General features: G+C 40.5%; 1 protein-coding gene across 1 annotated transcript; it reads left to right on the plus strand.

Annotated features, from left to right (window-relative positions):
* Positions 1-331: 331 nt before the first annotated feature.
* Positions 332-5,898, plus strand: LOC140941043 (uncharacterized). The gene is made up of 6 exons (XM_073390000.1): positions 332-524; positions 777-827; positions 1,635-2,284; positions 2,797-3,224; positions 3,800-4,105; positions 4,725-5,898. The coding sequence occupies exons 1-6, from the start codon at positions 436-438 to the stop codon at positions 5,460-5,462; spliced, it is 2,262 nt and encodes a 753-aa protein (XP_073246101.1). The 5' UTR covers positions 332-435; the 3' UTR covers positions 5,463-5,898.
* The last annotated feature ends 14,898 nt before the right edge of the window (positions 5,899-20,796 follow it).

Below are 20,796 nucleotides of genomic sequence, written 5' to 3' on the forward strand. Positions count from 1 at the left end.
AGGGAATCCCCTGCGCTGTCAATCATCCATTGTCATCGCGCAGAATCTGCGCGGAAACAATGGTGCCATTTTTGGAAACTTGAAGCTATGATGTAATGTGGGGAAGAATCGAGAATCATGGCGTACGCATCGTTTTGAAGTGAATAACTCATTAAACCTGACCTAATACAGCGTCGTTTTTGAATTCCTTATTACATAATTGTTCTTACGTGTTCATAGCTTCTCTCTTTTCTCGGTTAGCTTCCTAAAATTCGCTCGAGGGTCCTAACTTTGATCGTAAATATTACCTCATCGAGAAAGAAATAAACCCCTGTTAATCTGATTAGTAATGATCTGTTTGGAGCTATGATGTAAACACTGTTATTTAAACACAGCCTAGCTGGGATCTTTAAATCATTCCCCATAACAACTTTTACTGTTAAGGTTCATTCAAAGATGCCGAGAATAAAGCGTACAAAAACAGCGGCGGAGAATCCAGCAAGAAGTTCGGAGCTGATCGAAACGCAAGCTGCGGAAACTAGCAGGTTGGTATTAAACGCCCTAAAAAACCTAGTAACTTTTCGCCCGGAAAACGCCAAGGATACTTTTGTAGAGTGGTCTGTTTTTTTTCCCCGAGGTGAAACACACGCAGTAAAATATTCACGCAGTAAAGTGTTCATTTGGAAAAATTTTATTTCCGTTTCTTTCTTTTCTGCATTGCACTTTGAACACTCCAGGATCCTATACACGCTCGATTTTTAATTGGTGTTCATAGTGAAAACTCTTTCACATTGCAGTTCCCGTGCTGCTGGCCCCGTTGAAGAAGATGACAGTCCAGGCGAGGAAAGGTATATTAAATTTTATTTAGTGGGCACATATTAGATTCTATCTACTCCTCCAGAGTTACTTATTGGGACAGGGAATGTCTGGTTTCTTTCTTTCTTTCTAGCAAAGTTTTCAAAAAATCCGAAGAAAACACAATCATAGCTCCCCCGTCCCCCCTCTTTTCTTTTATATACTTGAATCATGGAAGGGGTGCCCCTTCTGCATGGACACACCCGCCGGGAGTTGTTCAAGCAAAGCAGTAGTCTAAAAAACCAAATGACTGTGAAATTAAGTGAAATCCAGGAGTAATTGGACTTAGTTCCAGTGAGGTTGAGTCCTCAAGGTTCTAAATATTGCCACAAAAATTCACAGATCTCAAATATTTTTTTGTCAAATCGTTAGAATTAAAATGATGCCCTTGAAAATTTGCAGCCAATTAATTTGGTTTCAGTGTTCGAGAAATATTGTAGCATAATAAAAATAGCAGTAAAAACTTTTTTACTATTATTTTCATTATCATTATTATCATTATTATCATTATTATTATTATTATTATTATTATTATAGCTCTGTTAATATCATCATAATCCATGCCTTAGTAGTTCTCCAAAAAACGTGCTCATTGTATATATATATATCGATGGGGCTAAAATTGTCAGAGATAACTGAAATGGTTATGCTCTTTCAATATTCAAAAATTTTATTTCTTCATGAGATAATGATGAGCCAATGCTAATGACGCAAAAGATGTAAACAAGGATTCACCCATATTCAGAAATGAAACCGAAGTAGCTTTTAAGCATGGCAATTCATGTTTTTTTTTCCTCTAGCCGTGACGACGACTCACTCATCGATGATGGAACACAACCCCAGGACCCACCAATGTTCCACGTAGCCTTGGACAACCAACGTGAAAATCAGCCATCCACAAGCCGAAATGTTGCACCGGTCATTATCGTACCGTATTTCCCACTTGGACTGGCAGTATCACCAGAAGAGAGAATGCAGTTTAACTTCAATTTGTTTCTGTATGACAGCTTGCGTTTGCCCAATGGGCTTTTTCCTGATGATGGAGCTGGAGAAGTGGTGTTTGAAGACCTGCAGACATGCAGGGAGTATTGTTCACGCTATGTACAGAAAAGAGAGGAATGGTGCGGAAGAGAGCAGGTAGAGTCAGACCACTCGCAAGAAAGAAGAAATGAACTGTCCAAGGAGGAGATGTTTCTAACCGCAGGAGAACCCTTGGATGTAACCCTGAAATATGGCAACGAAGCATTCGACCGCAACTTGAACTTAATACGCCTTGACCTCTTTGGGAATGTCATGATCTTGAATGCTCCCCACTGGAGCGATGTCGCTGCACAGTTCACACATGGTTTCCCTCGTCGTCTTATCATTAACAGCCATCGTGGAATCTTGCCTGGCAACATCACTGTGGCAGCACGCATTTCAAACCAAGCAATTCGAAGTTTGTCCCCAGGTAACTGAGAAAAATGATAGTAATGAATATTAACCCTTTAAGTGCCAATAGTGACCAACATCAATTTTCTCCTAACGATATCCATAGATTGTCAAGTGCAGTCTAAGAGAATTAATAAAATGATCACAAAGAAAAATCTTTGATCTTTCATCAAATTCTCTCAACTAATATCTTAAGGAAATGTATGGAGATCAGTCTGGAGAATTTGTATGTAGATATTGGGGCTTAAAGGGTTGATAATACAGCACTATGATGAAAACATGTTTTAACAATTTTTTCTTCAAAAAACTCCTGGATGTAGCATGGGTATAGTATTTCATTGTATTGCATGTCTTCAGCAATCGCCCTTCACGAGAACAAAATAATCACTTTGTACAAAAGGTAATCAGATGCACTGCATCGAAAACACAAGATGTAATAACTGAGGTGAATTACTGAGGAATCCCAGGTTTGATTTTTCTTTGGTGCTAGCAGAGTTGTCATTATTACCTTTGACATTGACTCTCTTGCAGGTGACATAGCTGCTTTCACCTCCAAAAAAATGATGCAAGGTTTGGGATTGACCACAACAGAGCTGATGCTTGCGCGGGCTATGGCAATCAGATATGCAGGAAAAACAGACAAACCTGTACGTCTAATTGACATGATGGCACGCTTTGGAGTTGACTTCCTCACCATAACGCCACTGGTATCAGAACAAGTACAAGGGCTCCGACAGGCAAGTTCTTCACACTGGAGGCGTATGCTAGCTTCTGCTTCAGACGACAACCACAGCAGTTCAGATGAATCGGAGCTTTCTGTTAGCTGGGATGCTGCAGACGAAAGAGAGCCACTTCCATCACAAGGAACACCAGAATACAGTTCATCCGTGACCAGACATGTAGAAAATCTGCTGCAGTGCTATGTGTCTGTGTCCACGTCTACGCAGACAACAACTCAGGTAGGGTCTCTCATGTGATTAAGAGTAAGTCAGTCCATATCCGATCCCTGGTAAATAGAAGGGTTAGATATAGATGGTTTTCATAGTGACGTCATCAAATTGTAAGGTCAAAATAGCAAGGTTTCACGAGTTTCTCATTTACACTAGGTTGAAGACAAACAAAAAGTAAATCGTTGTACAAGTTTCCATTCCTGTAGCATGTTTCATTTCGAAAGTACAGCAATTTGAACTTCCGAGTTTTCACAGTCCGTGACACCAAAATAGGAATGCTGTCTCGTTGGAAAAAGTCTCTCCTCTTGATTTTCAGCTGTATAACCATTTCAAGTATTAGGTGCGCGAAACGTTTCGGCAAATAACTCAGAAACTTTGGGCCACAAAGACCTGAGACTTGGATAAATTGTTTAAAAATTAGTCTTTTAAAACATTTCATTTTCTTGGCTTCTTCCACTGGACGGTTTCCAATTTATTTTTTTGTTGCGTGACAGTGAAGACGATCTACATCTTGTTAGTTCTCTAAAACAAAGGTCTTGGATGATGAAAATGATCGTAAAATTAGTGTATTATGGTTATAACAGGCACTGCAAGTTACAGCGGAAGCAACACGAAGACCCAGTGGCAGTTCTGGGATGGTACGAAAAAGAAAGCAGAAAACTCCCAGACGTGTTGTACCCAGGACTACAGCATCCCAGGTCCCCGAGGGAGCACCAGCTGCCGACAACCAAAGACAGAGGGATGAAGAACCACGGCCGCAAGCAGTACCCAGCCCACGCGAGCGTCTGCTAGCACTACCAGGAATCGTAGCAACACGTATCCCCAACACTGAGTCATTGAACAGGCTTCAAAAGTTCCTGCAGGAGAACCAACCTTGCAACCCACAGCAGGTGAACTAAAATTAAAAAACATTAAAAAACTGCACATTGGTTTGACAAAATGATTTGATAGGTGCTAACTTCAAAAATATTAGATTGGCATTTGCTGATGGTTTGCATAATTTTTAATTTGCATCCTATTTCCTGTGAAAACAAATCATCTTGAGATGTATTTATAACAGGTCAAAGTTAAATTTGGGTCAAAATGTTTCTACCTAGGCTGATTTTCAATTTTCCTTTGTTCATAGCTCTAATTCATGAATAATTTGGGCCGGGAGACAAAGGAAATTGAGAGTCAATCTGACCTGTTAAAGAGACAAGGAAAATTGAGAATGAACCTAGGTAAAAAAATTTTCACCTGATTTTTATTTTGTTAAATTTTCACTGCTTGCACTTGTAAAGCACTTTTTATTATTTTTCATTTACTTCATTGATACAAAGCACCCAGTGAAAATAGTAGGATTGGAGACTTCTTAGTCCTTTAAAGTCGTGTAAATGCATTGACAGTACTTTCTGAAGAATGAACTTGAAATTCCCCATTCTGAAGAGCGTTAATTGTGTACTTCAACAGTTTAAAATTCATCAAAATTAATTCAATCCAACTCACCTGTTACTCTTTTTTTTTCCCTAGGTAGAACAGGCGAGATCTTCAGAAACACAGACTTTAGAAGAGGCTAGACAAACTGTAGCTCTTCGAGTATACACAGATGAACGTGAAGAAATAGTGCAGCAGCGAGTGTGCGATGTTTGGACAGCTTCTCGGTTGGACTGCACCTGCCTCGGAGAACCAGTGGCCAGAGATTCACAGGATGAAGGAGACCAGAATTGCCCATACTGTCTATGCCAGGAAGCAGGGGGAAATATCGCCAGTGTGAGAGGCAAATGTAGGAACCAAACCTGTGCTGTTTGCATGCTGATGAATAAGCTGGACCAACGCACAATGACTGCACTTGGCTTAAAACGCAATGAACGCCTGACTGCCATGCTAGAATTGGCACCCTTCATCACAGAATGTTTGAACACTGGAGACATGCCTGAAGATAGGAGGATTCAGGTTTCCAGGGCCTTTGAAGACATACTAAGTTGTAGCGCATCCAGACTGCGATATGTTGCAAACACTGGCATGCTAATCATGCTCTGTCCACGGCTACGACACCTTCTCTTGCAGAAAGGTTGGGGCAATGTCTGGTGTAACCTGTCTAAGATAGCTAGTGCAATTGGTCATCACAACGATCACCGCAGCCAAATTGCAGCTCTGATGTTCATCCGTCGCAGGTGCATACCAGACACCAATAGCAAATGGCTGTGGTTTCTTCAGTCAGAAGATCACGCTGAAGAAGAAGAAATTGACAGGAGTGTGTTCCAATAAGACCCAACTCTGGAAGATAGAAGAGATTTTAAGTCAGACTATGAACTTTAACTAGTATGTTCATTTTGGACTTCAATATGGGCCAGTGTGTTCCAGAAATGTTATGTTTGTAAGATTTTTAAAAAGTTTCTCACAAACCGTTGATAAATACTCGACGTACTGCAGTAGTGTTTCTTGAAGAAATTCATTTTTGTGACAATCATGATGGGTAGTTTTGCTCAAGTTTATAACAAAATGATGATCAGTGTGATACTGCCCCACCAAAAGTTAACATTTAAAATAAAATTGACATGATAGTTAGAGAAAATGTGTGCTTGTCCACTGCTATAATATTATTTTCAATAACCGCCACAAAAGGGAAGTAGGTCGCTGTGCCCCCAAAGGTGAGAACACACTCAAAAGTGTCTCCTTTAATTCTGGCTACCATCGCTATAAATGGAGCCTGCCAACCAACTGCAATAAAATATTCTTTTGCTTTCACCTGCATTTTGCTAAAAAGGTTTGCAGTTCAGAGAAAGGAATTGAACAACGATTAGACTGCCGACAAAACTCTGAACAGAGAAATTCAAATTCTTTTTTCAGTTCTCAGTCTGAGATCTCTTTTTAGAACACTTTCTATTTTGCCAAGTTTCAACCTCCATATTGAAAGGAAACAAATCCTCACTAAGAAAAGCAGTGCATTATAGTCTAAATACAAAGTTTTACCCAGACAGGTGGTAAGGGTTATTATTTAAGCAAATTCATTCCAAATGAATAGTTGCAGTGAGAAATCCACGCTCACCTACTTTTTCCGGCTAAAATTTTACCCTTGCGTTTTAAGGTTAGGGTTAGGGTTTCGCCATTATATAAAAAGACTGAATACATTCATTCAGTTTTTGACCCTCAATTTTAAATATGTGTGGCTCTAGATCTATACACCTATGCAGTCACGTTATCATGGGAGAATGGAAGAAGAAAATGGATTTTGAAACCGCCAAGAAGCAATACCTTAAGGCATATGTCAAATTAATTAAGCTTATGCTTGAAAGATTAAACAGCACTGCAAATTTTTTCACGACTATGGAAATTTCAGAACGTAACTTGCTTGGTAAATCAGTCTATTTGGCTTTATTCTTCGGTGTTCGTTTTGCTTTTTTCCCCTATGAAGATAAAAATTAGGTTTGCGTTTTGTTTACGTCTATCAAAATACTGATGTACGCGGGACAAAAATCCCTCGGACATTTGGCAAGCACTTACGATCTTCCAATAGAACATCGACTGATCGTGTTCTCTGTCTGTTTGCCAGAAAAAGCCTGAAAAGGTTCCATGAATCTTAAACTGAAAGTCTTCGACACCTGTTCTCATTTCCGCCATTTTGTCAACAAAGCGATACTTGTGTGTCTGAGGACTACCGCATAGCGGTAATCCTATTGGCTAACTAAACCAAGCGCTCCAAAATTAAAAACCGTATTGGTGAAAAATTTCGCTTTTTTGGCGATGGGGCAAAGTAACTACAAGTCGCAGAAAATGTGGGGGTTTAAATCGCGAAGATAAGACCCCTCTAACTCGGCAATCTGGGTTCCCTAAATTGCTGTCGTTTTTAAACATCTTTAATACAGCGAAACCTCAAAAAACCAAAAAAACCGGCTAAAACCCAGTGGAATGACCCCTTGTTAATATATGGAGGTTGCACTGTCCTGTTTTAATTCCCAAAGATGAAGGACAAAATCACACGCTCCTTTTGAAATAAATTATGGCACCAGTCTTTATTTTCAACAACAACAATATATATCTATTTATTTCATTATTACTGACTGCTGTACCTATTATCTCCGCCCGCCTCGACTAGCACCTGTTATTTGTGGGAGGAAATGGACTTTATGTAAATGTAGCTTGTTAATAATAATAATAATAACAACAATAAAGTGTATATTCTATAAGGAAAATTGAAAGGAGCCCAGTGCTCTGGGGCGTCAATAAAACCCGGAACATGAGGTAGCTGTGTGAGTAAAGCTTGAAAACCCCCCTCCTCGCGACCCATTTTAATATATTTTGAATTTAGAAGGAAGCCTTCACTCATTACTGTCATTTGCATGGACCTTCACTCGTCCAACAAATTATTTGCGACAAAATATTGTTTTCTCATACTCGGAGATGAGTTTCTTTTTCTTAATCATTTATTTATTTATTTACTTATTTATTTTTGTTATTTTATGTTATTTTGTTATTATTAATTTTTACAAAAACTATGTTATTATTATCATTTTATTTAATTAATTTTTTTTCATGAAAATTACTTTTATTTTTTCATGTTCCGGGATGTTCCGGAATGTTCCATGTTCCGGGTTTTATCGACGCCCAGTGCTCTGGTGTGGGGTTGGAAATACAGGGGTCAATTTAATAAAACTTTTACACCTGCAATTTAAAAGTGTAGCCATTGTCTTAGAGTCTGAAAACAATAGCTACACTTGTGAATCACACTTGTAAAAGCTTTATTAAATTTACCCTAGGTCACTTCTTCACAGGTAAGCATGGTACATGCCACATACATGAATGGCATTAAAAGTGACAGTGATTTGTATGAAATTGTCCACCCGAGCCTTGACCTAGTATTTTATGTTTGCTTACTGGAGCGGAATGCTGAAAAGGTCTATCAGATAGAGGGGAATCCGTGTGGTTTGGTAAGTTATGGATGGAGCACTGACCTGTACTCTTGACCTGTGGAATGTAACCTATACTTGTGACCTAGAGTAAAGCCCTGCTGAATAATAAATTTAGTGATAATAATAATGATGATGATGTAGACCAGGGAGCAAAATGTAAAATAACTGTTCTTGTTTACTCAATTCAGTTATGCAGTATTGTTTTCACGATAAAAAATTCAATGATTATTTACTACATGCATCTGGTTATGTATTTCTCTCTTTCTCTTGTTTTGGTCCTCAAATTTGCCTTTGAACCCTGCTCAATCCTTGATCGATGCACTTGACAGCTAGAACACAACACACAACAACAGTTCCTGCAGTGGCATTCTACCTGTTACAACTGAAGAAAAGAGAGAATGTTACTTATCTGCCTGACACAGATAAAAACTTCAAATCGTACCTCAAAAAGAATGAAAATTCCTAAAACCCGAACCTAGCTTCACACTGAATTCCTACACTTTTTGAGCAAATAATAACTAAACCAGTTTATGATAAATTGCCCGATCTTACGTACACACAGCTCCAAATGACAAATTAATGTTAAGGATTGATATGATAATTATTGATGGAGTTAAAAGTTTGTAATGGCTGTCGTTTCCATAGCAGAGGTCTAGAGCTTGCCGCAGACTGTTGTACTTGTAGCGCCAGGTTCCCACAAAGCCTACGCGCGTAGCACAATGGTGATCATAGCCTGTCGGGCGAAGGACAAGCTCTTGTCTGTTTGTGCAGTGAAGGAAATGTTATGTAGACAGGTAAATGGATGGAATATTTCAGAAATCTAGTAATGTAATTGACCATAATTACCTGCAGGCAACACAACAGCTGTTAAGAATGACAATAAACTTTATCAACATGTCTAGCTAGTATTTATGAAAATGATGACAAAATCATGACCAGTGATAAGAGCAAAGTGATTATACTGACTCACTTTAGTAATTTCCTCATGGCATCAAGAATTGTAGCAATCTGATGAACTTGTGAGCTGGATGACAGCTGTGAGGGAGTCAAGCAAAATTAAGTTAACATAAGGTAACTTGACCACAGTCGCCCTCTGGAGCGCGATACCTTACAAAGATCCTAACAAGACATTGCACATGGACAAGGAAAAACACTTGAATGAAATGCTTAGTTCTAAGACTAACACAAATTGTGGTCAATAAATTGCTACGGAAAGAAATATGTCCTAACATTTCCCGAGAGTACCAGCCCAAATCCTGATGTAGTTGTGACTGGTTCAACCTTTGTCCTTGGTATAAATTAATTTTTATTTGCCTTTGTTCTAAGCTCATTATCAGGGATGTACCCAAATACAAAAAGAGAACAAAAATTTAAACCAAGGATAAAATGGAACCACAACATGCGATCCGCCAAAAGGTTGTTTTTCAACCTTTCTGCTTGAGTGCTAACCCTGACTTCCCTCCATTGAAATTCAGTGCACAGTTTCATGCCAGTAGGCTTAACATCCAACTAAAGAAGTAAACTCACTGGAGATGTTGGCTATCTATTGTCTATTGATCAAGAGGTTCAGGCCTCATCAACAGTGAAACTCTCTCTACAAGACCACCTTTCGAAATGTTTTTTAAAACTATTGGAGTGATTTATTATTATTATTATTTATTTCATTGATTTGTTTATTTACTATTTTGGTGTCAACTGCAAAACATCTTTCGTAGCTGAGTCATTGGTAACATTGTATGCACTTTGTCGTACCTCACTGGGTGAATGTGCATGACTTCCTCCTCATCTTGCCTAGGGAAGGAAGGAAAAGCCGGGAAATTAACAGTGAGATTAAATTTGACAGCATACTTTTCATTAAAAACTATAACTGAATACCAGCGGCTCCACCTGACAACATTTAATTTACCAGCATTTAAGAGAAAGAATATTTATGAATGTACTTTGTGTTGTCAGTGGTACTTGCCTTATTACTGTTATTAAATGAGGTTGCTGACAACATGAAATCTCTCCTGACAATGTCAATAGGCAGTCAAGAGAAGAGGTAGTGAGAAGTAATGGAATGATCAGTGGAGGAAAGTTGAACAAATGCTGACAAGTTGTACCACCAGAGATGAATGAGAGGTGCAACTTTGAGAGGCTATCGTTGGCAGACCACTGTCCGATTGGAGATGGCAAACTGTTGAGGATGGTCCCACAAGGTCGACAAGTCCTGTCGCGCGTCGCAAAGTGAGCAGGATTGCTTCTCGGGGGGATGGCAGGGCATTGTTTGTGCAGAGGGGAAGGAGTGACATACACGAGCAGGTAGAGATGTTAATTTTGCAATGGTCTGTTTTCAGTTTGGTTAGTTATATCTGATAACTGGACGTCACAAAATACTAAACAGTACTATCGAATAACCGCGTAAACAAGCCACCAAACTGCATATTTTTTTTTGGGCTAATAATTGTAACAGGTGATCGATGTCAAGAGGAAAAATGACAAATGATGGTAACTTAGACACTAACTAACAAGAGGTAATTTTATGATGAGTTGAATTCACTCGATCGTCAATTACCACTTGCAGTGCCTCATAAACGGATGTGGAAGAAGGAAAAGAAATTATCCACCCGACCTCGGACTACTAAAGAGATCTTAGCTAAAATCAAATACGGACCGAGACAAACTCAAGACTCGAATCTCATCAGGTCTAATCAAGGCACTTATTTGAAGCTAGGGTTTCTTTACCGAAAAATGCAGGAATCGTGCAGCGAAGGATATTAAACTGGGTAAAGAAAACTATCACAAGGAATACTTCCAACATTGTACATGCTCATAGAACTGAAAAAATTGGGGTTGGTACCAGGGACATCCAAGACTGGATACGGTCCATTCCACATGAAAACAGAAAACATGACCAGTTTTTGAAATAAATTAATTACCCTTGGATTTGAGCTGCATAGCCAGAATGCATGAGGACTGAAGTTTTGAAAATCATCAGGAACGTAAGTGCAGATCCACCATTCCATACTGAGGGCAAACAACTGAGTTCAATGAAGATCATGAGCTGTTTAGTTCAACCATATCTCTGCATTAAAAACCACAGTATTTTCAAATTCCATTTTTTCGGAGAAATCAGTAACTGGCCAAACTATTGACACGAACGTGCGTGGAAATCGAAAGGACTTTTTTTTCTATCACAGCTGTTGTCTAAGCCGGATAGAAAAAAATAACACAAATTCTCTTTCATTTGACCAAGTAACATAACATCTGTGACAAAACAAAACAAAACAAAACAACAACAACAAAAAAAACCAGTCAGTTCCAAAAGGACACACAAAAAATTGGATGTTAAAATTATCTGTCATACTTCATGGATGTTACTTTCATGATGGACGTCACTTTAGGACAACAATAAATGCAGGAAGCTCACTAGGATAATATTATTGCCAAAAAAGCCTGGTTCTAACATCAATTTGATATAAATAAGAAAAGAATTTTTAAGAAGAGATCTATCACAAATCCCACTGATATCGAAGCGTTAAACAGCCTTGATGACTTTTCCCCGCTCACGTCGGTAAATCAACTGCTAGAAAGTGACATATCCCATCACTGTTCGTACTCTCTCAGGGATATAAAATAATATTACTGACTCCATCTACCGTCACTTTTCATAAGAGTTGTTGATACGGTTGCCAGTAAGGAGACGAGACTTGCAAGGCAGCTCGGTGTTGGGAAAGAGGTGGCTTTCAGAGGTCAAGGTGAACGGCCACGAGCTATTTTGATGAACCTGTACTAGGGACAGTTGAAAATCCTACACAGTGTGGCGATGTGGGCACAAAATGAATTACAAGTTTCTAATGGCCGTCATTTCCATAGCAGAGGTCGAGAGCTTGCCGCAGACTGTTGTACTTGTAGCACCAGGTGCCCAGTAAGCCTACGCGCGTAGCACAATGGTGTCAAGCGCACTACGGGCTCTGGTTTGTGCCAGAAAATGAGCTGAGATTTGTGCGATTCAAAGCACGTACATTGGTCTTATTAGAGCGACACGAAGCAATTTAGAAGTTAGCACAGAGCTATATTGACCATTTGATATGTTCACTTTAAAAGATGAAATACCTGATCATACACTTATAATGATTATTAAATTGTTGTCCCTATAATAATATTATTATTCATTGTTGTCTCCAGTAAGATTCTAAGTGCTGTCTTTATAACAACTCCATCATAATATTTGGCAATGCTGGATTACTATTGATATTTCTTTTTTCCCTGACTACTGTCGAGCTTGCTGCATTTGTTGTTGACACGATGTAACGTCCATAAAGGTAGCATCCAAGAGAAAATGGAATGGCATAATAATTATTGATCATTATGACTGTGTTTCTTTCCTCTTTCAAATGTTTGAAAAACGAAATTAGCAGTTAGCCTGCTGATAGGTGAATCGGTCTTGTCAGAAAGAAAACAGACTTTATCATGGATATTGTAATTTGTAAATTAATGATGCATTTCGGTCATTGATCTTAATGAAAAGAGTCTTTCTCAAATCATTACGGAGATCTCAGCGAAACAACACGGGCATTTCACTTTCAACCGAGTTTAGATTGCAGTGATCCCAAATTCGCAGATCTTCAGGAGTTCTAAATCTTCCAGTCTCTACTTTTACATTATGATTTCCAATCCTAAATTTGGAAGCTACAAGTCTACGTTCGGGATTCCTGATAGGATTGATGAATTCAGAGTAATTTGTTTCACTTTCGAGGACGGAGTAGAATTTTAGTTTTGTCTTTGTTCTCATCAAATTTAGCCCGGTGGTTTTTTTTTTTTCAGATGTTTGGACAAATTATTTCCAGCTTTGCATAGGAAACTAGACTCAAGGGCAATTCCACGCGAGACAATGAAATTTTGAATTTTTTAAAATAAAATTTTGCACAATGAAACTTAACCAACAGAAAGCTGAAACAATGGGCTGTTTGAAATGACTGAGATCTTGTGCGTCTTGTCCATGTGCTTCATGTGAGAAGGCTTAAAAAATCCAGAGAATTTGAATCTCACTATAGTTGGAATTTTCGGAGGGAAATTTTAAACAAAGTTTTAACATCTAAGAAAACATTACAGTTAACATAAAAGTATGTGTGTATTATAACCTTATAACCTATAAACTCCGCAACACAAACTTTTGTTTGTAGAATCACTGGAACATTAGGTTGCATGGAATTTTTTTTTTTTCGACAGTTGAAAAATCTAATTATTGTTACGTTTCGAAGGCACAATTATTTTCTGCTCAAGGTTAAAAATTCACAGGAAAATCTCTTTCAAGAAAGTTACTTTAAAAAGTGGTTGTTTAAACCGTAATGTCCGCGACACACTTTCTTCAACTCAGCCGTTCAAGGTCTTAAGAGCTAGCCAAAGCATCTTTTTATTAGGTACAAAGGGAACACTAACAATACTTTCTAGATATGTTTCAACACCCTTAATGAACATTTTGACATCTAAATTGGGGTTTAAAATGTCAAGTTAAAGTTAACTGATTGTTTGTTAACATTAAGTTGCATGCACAAAAGATTTGTTTCATTAATCAGCCCTGATTTACTTTCTTGGGCCATTTTATCCCATATGTTTCAGCAGAGTTTAGCGATGCTGTCGGGGGGTTGATTTTCAAGGTGAATCCAAAACTTGAAAATGTCCATTGCAAATTGAGGGAGAATCTGCCAAGTTCATCTCTTCAACCTAAACACATCTCACAAAAAGATGTACACGTGTTTTCTCAATGGAGTCTTCATCCCAGCGGCTATAATCACTTTTTTTCATAGATTCAGACCACACAATCAATCACAAGTTTTTACGAAACTCTCTTATAAAATTTTGTCTGGTCGTGCGAATGTTATTCTTAAATGCAACAGTTCCTTGCATTGTCATAAAAACGGCTGTTCTGAAAAAAATATGACTTGTAAACTAAAGCTGCAAAGAAAAGGAAACCGACTATTCTTACCAGAAGACGACACACCCGTGGCGACACGTGACACACTTGTACGTGTGTACAAATTGAGTTAGCACTGACCCATCGTCTGGACTTCTCCAACTCGGAGAGGTGCGTAGGGTGGCGATGACACTTCAAGAAATTAAAAAGGAAAAAAAAAAGCCGTCAATTTCCATTTCCTAAGGGGTCTGAAAGTGAATCGACTGCTGTTTTATCGCTGCGCGGGTGAAATTAGGTAGGTTGGCTTTCATGAGCTGCGATGGCTTGCTAGAGGCGTCACAGACATATCGCAAATGAATGAACATTACGCAAAGCTGCAAAGTAAGGTTGAAATCAACTTACAGCAGTCGAAAAGCCTTTGTTTCACGCCCGGACTCCAATGAATGATATACAGCACTACAGAGTCTCCAAAGGCCACACAAGCCGTCATTCTTTGGACAAGGTTACCTTGAACAGCGGTTATATCGACACCTACTGAGCAGGCGCGCACACCCTCGGGGGGGGGACCTTTCGCGGTAGCTTTACATGAACTATGGACGCAAATGCTCTGATAAATTTCTAGTCCAAGAGTTCGAAGCTCATAACTACTTATCTTTCCCAGGTAATTATGGATTCCAAATGATATTCTTATTTTTTTTTAAATTCCCTTCATATTAAGCTTAGCTCACCGTGGTGTAATCTGGCAGGAGTTTCACTTTTGGTTTCCTCCTGTCGAGTGTGTTATTTTTGGCAGAGGTGCAAATGAAATTCAGGTGAACATCTTATGGTAACCCGGGTTGATTGAAGTACATGTACGGGAAATTATCCCAAGGGCCATTTCTTTCGGTCATTCTCCCCCAACAACAGTTACCGTAACTGACCGACACACAGGAACATTCCTTTCACACTTTTATTTTACACACTCTTCGGGCGGAATTACAATTGGTATCAGCCAGCGGTCGACAACCTCTAGCTTCCGAAAATCTCCTCCACGAATGTCATTTTCCTCCCTTATCGTACATTTCTGTGTTAGAAAAAAAAGGAACAACTGGTCCTAGAGTTCTCATTTTGATCCTAGTGTTCATTTTCATCCTGTTTGAAAAAAAAGAAACATCCTAGACTTGTCATTTTGAACCTAGTGTTCATTTTCATCCTGTTTGAAAAAAGGAAACATCCGCGAGTTGTCATTTTGATCCTAGTGTTCTCATTTTTGATGCTAGAGTTCTCATTTTGTTTTGCTCTTCCTCTTCCGGCTTGCAGGTCAGGATTCCCGCGTCCCGTCCATGACTGCTTTGTGTATGGTGCGCAAGCTGGTCTTTAGACGTTGGCCATACGGACGCCCTTTGGCTGGAGCCACCTCCACGGGGACTAGCGACTCTTTCGACTCCACCCACTGTTCACCATCCAAGTGAGGGGTATAGACGCCACCTGCAGTGTTCCTGTACCACAGAAGGAGGACCTGGTGTTCTGGCAAGAATGCTTGGACACGCCCCAGGAAGATCGAGGGCTGCTGTAGGGTGCTGTCCTCAGCTACGAGTCCGACAAAGTCTCCAACCCTGATCTCCGGTTCGTCGGTGGCCCCCCGGTGGCTGGGCCCAGCAACCTCGAGGTCAGCTGGCCCTTCTTCGGCCTTCCGCCTGGCCAACTCCAGTCCCATGGTCTTTCTCTCGTTGGCGGTGCGTCGGTCGTACGTCTTCTGGGCTTGCTGTCGAGAGTGTCGGAGGCAGGCGGCAAGGCTCTCTTTCATGCGGTCGTCGCATTCGCTAGAGACAGAGGAAAGAACACAGACGGTTATCAGTGGCGTGGCTATAGTGTTTTAAAGCAACAGATCCCCAAAATTTGGGGGGCAACGGCGGGTCTCGGGGACCCACCACCTTTATGGCGACGTGCAGCTCAATAGTGATGCCGACCCACCTCTGTGAGTACGCCCAGGTCACGAACGACGACCTCAGCCCAAAGCTTGCCACCTTGTTCCCCGTCAGCTGTTCAAACATCTTCTGTAAACGTTGCGTGAAGGACGAACTCGAGAAGGGTGCACCTTTCGCATTCTGAAATGAAATGGAGAGGAGAATCGAAAGTCAGAGCTCGTCACTCCATTTTTTACACCTCACTACTGTGACCTACAGTTCTCAAGAGTCCTGTTTGGCCTAAAAATGCCTAATCAAGTTTCAAGTGCTATTTCACCAAGCTGGACAATTTTGCTGAGCTATAGCAGCTAACACGGATACTTACCAGAAACACGTAGTTGCTGGACGGTCGTGGGTGAAGCACGCTTCTGAATTGCGACACAAACTCTTTGAAGAGTCTGCAGAGTTCGCTGTCTGCCTGCGGGGAAGGAACAGAGAAAATTTACTTGAAGTCCAGTAATTTAAATTACTTTTAATGACGAATAATGCTATTTGAAGGGAAAAGATGCACCCCGTGGATCTGCTAAGTAGGCTGTTGTTATCATCCTTATTGATTCAGACACGTGCTTAAGAGCTTTTTGCTTTCCTCAGAACTTTATCCTTCCCTGGTCATTGATCGTAGCCATCAAGTTGTTTGGACTTTGATAGGGGAGGTAGGGGGTAATGCGATTTGTCGTCAGGAAAAATATGCCACAGGGAACTCTGCTTTTGTTCGCATAACTCGAAGAAGTAACGATAAGAATTACCTGTATTGGAATTGTTTCCGTGCCAGTGTGCTTGGCTGTTTTGAACATCCCCAGGTGGAGCATTATTCCTCCTTCTTTCTTGACGAGGGCCACATTTCTGTCACGATAGCGTGCCTGCTCAAAAGGCTCTTCGAGTTCGCGTTCCCAAACCAACTCCAATGTCCGGACCTCTAGGCCTCTGCTGGGTGGGAGGTGGGTGTAGAGTGACAAAATCAGCAGGTCACAGGCCTCCCGAGCCCGTTGCTGCCGGTCTTTGGCCAGCTCAAAGCGGCAACGCTGGGCTTCCCTGGCTTGGAGGACTTCATCCCTTAAGAGAAAGTGGGGAGACGTGATATGTTAACAAGCGAGTGGGTCATTAGTCATTAAAAGAGGCTGATTTCAAAATGTTGAGATCGATCTTTGTGTTGTTGTTTGAAACTTTGCAACGCATTCCACTTGGAAAAATAAGGTTCGGGTGCCTAGCCTTGGTAACACAACTATTTTCTTACTGGCATCAACGTCACTAGGGGATGCCATTCATTCATTTATTTATTTTATTGTTCTGCTCGGTTTTATACTAGCAGACTTACCAATGCAGCCACTTGCTCTGGGCCCTCAGTTCTTCAACCGTGCTCACCCTCTCCACATCCCCCTGTTTTTGAAGTACGGTAGCGGTTCTTCTGAGCTGGGATATCAGGGGGACACCTTCGAATTTTGGCCCTCTTTGCCGGTGGTAGTACTTGAGAGGGTATAGGAGACTGCTTGCGTGGTTGCTAGCGGTTGCGGCACTCAAATTCCTCTCCTCCTGATATAGAGATGAAATGGCAACATATCATCACCTATTCCGGAAGACCTCCCTTCCCGGAACAAGAACGAGAAGTCCAAAGACCACTGCAAAGCTGATTTAAAACAACGTGTATTGTTGTTTTTTTTGGGCGTTTTTTTTTAAAACAATATTTCGGCTGGCCATAGCAGCCTTCGTCAGGTTTACAGATGTTACTGAACTTATGCAGCAATCACAATAAAATATAGATGGAGACTGTCTCCATCTATATAATATTGTGATTGCTACATAAGTTCAGTGACATCTGTAAACCTGAAGAAGGCTGCTATGGCCAGCCGAAATATTGTTTAAAAAAAAACAACAACAAAAACAATACACGTTGTTTTAAATCAGCTTTGCAGTAGTCTTTGGACTTCTCGTTCTTGTCTTTATATTTTGGCTGATTTGATCTCTTTTCTAGAGATCCAACGTTCACAACTAGCAGGATCTTCGTCCACGGTTTTTGCAGTTAATTTCATCCCTTCCCGGGGCGTGGTTCTCAAAAAATAGCCTCACGACCTGGGGTACCGTATACATTGTTTCAAAGAAATCCTATAGACGGTTCTTTAGGTATGACAAAAAGACAAATTTCCACACTTCAGTTTTGTCGCAAAAATTCTGTCTACGGGATTTCTGCTTCTCCCTCCCCAAAACCAAATTATTTCTAAGTGCTAAATAAATCCTGGTTTCCAGTCCCCTTTTTTCGGCGCTCGGTCATTGTATTTCGCGTTATACTGCGCAATAGAATGTCTTTGGGAGGTAAACTGACAACCTACATCAATATTGCAGCGATTAACAGTTCAGTGGAGGTCTTCAGCTGCTAAAAAATGACCCAATTTGAAAAAGTCGTCTGTACTAAACTTCTGATGGGCTTAAACAGCAAAAGTCGAGGAAACTCCATAAAACAGTGGATATTATTTATCCTTTGAACTTCCATGAAACCAATTGATAACTCACAAATCCCATGTGGGGAATCTGTTAAATTGTTAACTTTCCTTGGCCATTTTTTTGCAACTCTTGTGATTGGCCAAAATGTTTTAACACAAAAAAAGACCCTTTCAAAATGGAGTTGAAATACATTTCATCGCGTAAACGGCCTTTCTGTTGGTTTATCCATTCTCTCTGTAAAAATCAGAACATTCCTATGCGGGAAAGCCCCTTGCCGCATATCGAAACAAAAAGGCCTCCCAATCATCGCTTTAAACTTCAGTTATTACGAATTTTTCATTAGTATTCATTCTTGACTTATGTTAGCAATGATTGCGAAGAACCGAAAATTAGGCTTCCTACTGACGCTTAAACAGAAATCTCCAGAATCAATAAGAGTACAGATGACTTCGTTTTCTTTCAGAGAATGAATTTCAACAGATATTCACACCATCGCGTGGGCATCATTCCCAGGATGAATACTAATGAAAAATCACCCTCGCTCAGAATGTATTGCGTTTTAAAACAAGCTTGATACCCACCTTTAGATAGTCTAGGTATCCTTCGATCAGATCCCCGCGATTGAAATCCTCGGCTGAAAGTGTCTTTCCCGGTCGGATTCGCTGAACATATCCAAGATAACCTGACCAGAGATGAGAAAGAACAAAAGAACAATGAAAAGAAAAGAAAATTGGAACGCGTTCAATTCCTCTGTTTGCTTATTTGGTTTTTGTTTTTTCATTCCATGGCGCAAAATGAATGTAGCTAGTTTCGCCTGACTTGGGCGCTCTTCCTCTGATCTCGCGATTTGAGAAATTGTCCACTTTTGCGATCACCTAGCTACGACTCAGTATCTTCATTTTCCTTTCTTTTCGTTTTGTTTCTTGTTTTTCTTTCTCAATGACTGAAAATGTAACGAGCAATGCAGCTATAGTAATTAATATAAAATGAGCGATACTCACAAAGGACGCGTTCCTCGGTTTTTTCAAACGTACTTGTAGCCAGCTTCTGACCATGCCGCTCCAGCGAATGCGGCCTGGTGAAAAAAGATTTGGTCTCCTTCATGAATCTTTCCAAGTTTGGTGGGAGATCTGTAAGACGCAGGGCGTAAGCTGTTCTCTGCTTAGGAAGGGGGGCGACTAGAGGCTGTTCTGGCTCTTCTTCATCTCCATCATCTTCCTGCTCGTCATCGTCAGATGGTATGCTTATTACGACGGGTGGCGGTGCTGCAGGCATCGGTTCAGAATGATCAGATTCTTCCTGGTCGCTACAACTGGACGCCGACTCGCAACTAGACTCCGCAGACTGTGTCGAGGAGCGGGAGCTGTCATCTTCGGTACGCGCTCTCTTGATCTCGGGAGGACAGTTATCGCTATCGGTGGTGTTCTCCTGATCGTCCGGTTGCTGTGCATCACCGTCGTGCCTGAATCGATTGCCCGGAGAAAGAGGTCTCGCCATCGAACAGTAAATGTAGCTTTGATCGTCATCTCTATCGTCGTTATCAGACCCAGACGTCAGGTCATATTCCACAACAGTCACGCGCTTACCAAATGCCATCTTCAAAACTGTGCTATGTTCGACGCGCGTTCCCTTCTATAACTGATGCTAAGTGACGCTAACACGAGTCGCGTCCCCCCACCCGCCTCTAACAATAGCGAGTCTCTTGGGGACTGACGACTAATTACAACACCTCGGCGACTTCGGGCTAGTTAGGTCGGAATAGGAGGAGGGATCAATACTATTGAAAAATAAATCAGACTGTTTTTTTTTCTTTGTTTTCTAATTTTTTTCACAAATGCCCTCAAGAACCAGTGTACCCTCTATGAAGAGATCAAATGGGCTTAAAACGCCAGCCGTCAAAGTGCTAAAAAAATCTAACCGTCTGCCGTGCAAAATGCAATTTTTTTTTTTTTGACCGTCAACCGTCAAAAAGTTTCAAGCCACCTCAATCTTGCTTATTTTAGTATTTTAGCTGACCGTCATGGACTTCTGACTCCTGAAGAATCGCGCTCCAAACTGCCAAACAGTTCCCACGTTCTCAAAAAAATTCCTTTTAGACATCACAAGACCCAGTTAGAACTTGCGTAACTTCCGAAACTATTTAGAAACATATAACTTCAAGGCCAACATATTTTCAGAAAACATACTAACTTTCACAGTTTTAACTTACTGACAGTTAGTACAAATTTTCACCGCGCAAGGTAAGTTCCAGCAACCGATAAAAAATGCTTCGTTGTCGCAAAATTCATTCTTACTTGAAGCCGACATGCGAAGAAAGATACAGGGGCACCCAACGTCAATTTTCGGAAAATATCTGTTCGGAAGACGATTTGAGATCTAGAATTTTCCGCTCATTTTTTGTAAAATTTCTTGCT

This window comes from Porites lutea, chromosome 1 (assembly GCF_958299795.1).
Source record: "Porites lutea chromosome 1, jaPorLute2.1, whole genome shotgun sequence".
NCBI lineage: Eukaryota > Metazoa > Cnidaria > Anthozoa > Scleractinia > Poritidae > Porites > Porites lutea.

Coding starts and splice junctions, on each gene's coding strand:
- LOC140941043 (XM_073390000.1), top strand. CDS start 436: ATGCCGAGAATAAAGCGTACAAAAACAGCGGCGGAGAATCCAGCAAGA. Junction 525..776: donor CAAGCTGCGGAAACTAGCAG/GTTGGTATTAAA, acceptor TTCACATTGCAG/TTCCCGTGCTGCTGGCCCCG. Junction 828..1,634: donor GACAGTCCAGGCGAGGAAAG/GTATATTAAATT, acceptor TTTTTCCTCTAG/CCGTGACGACGACTCACTCA.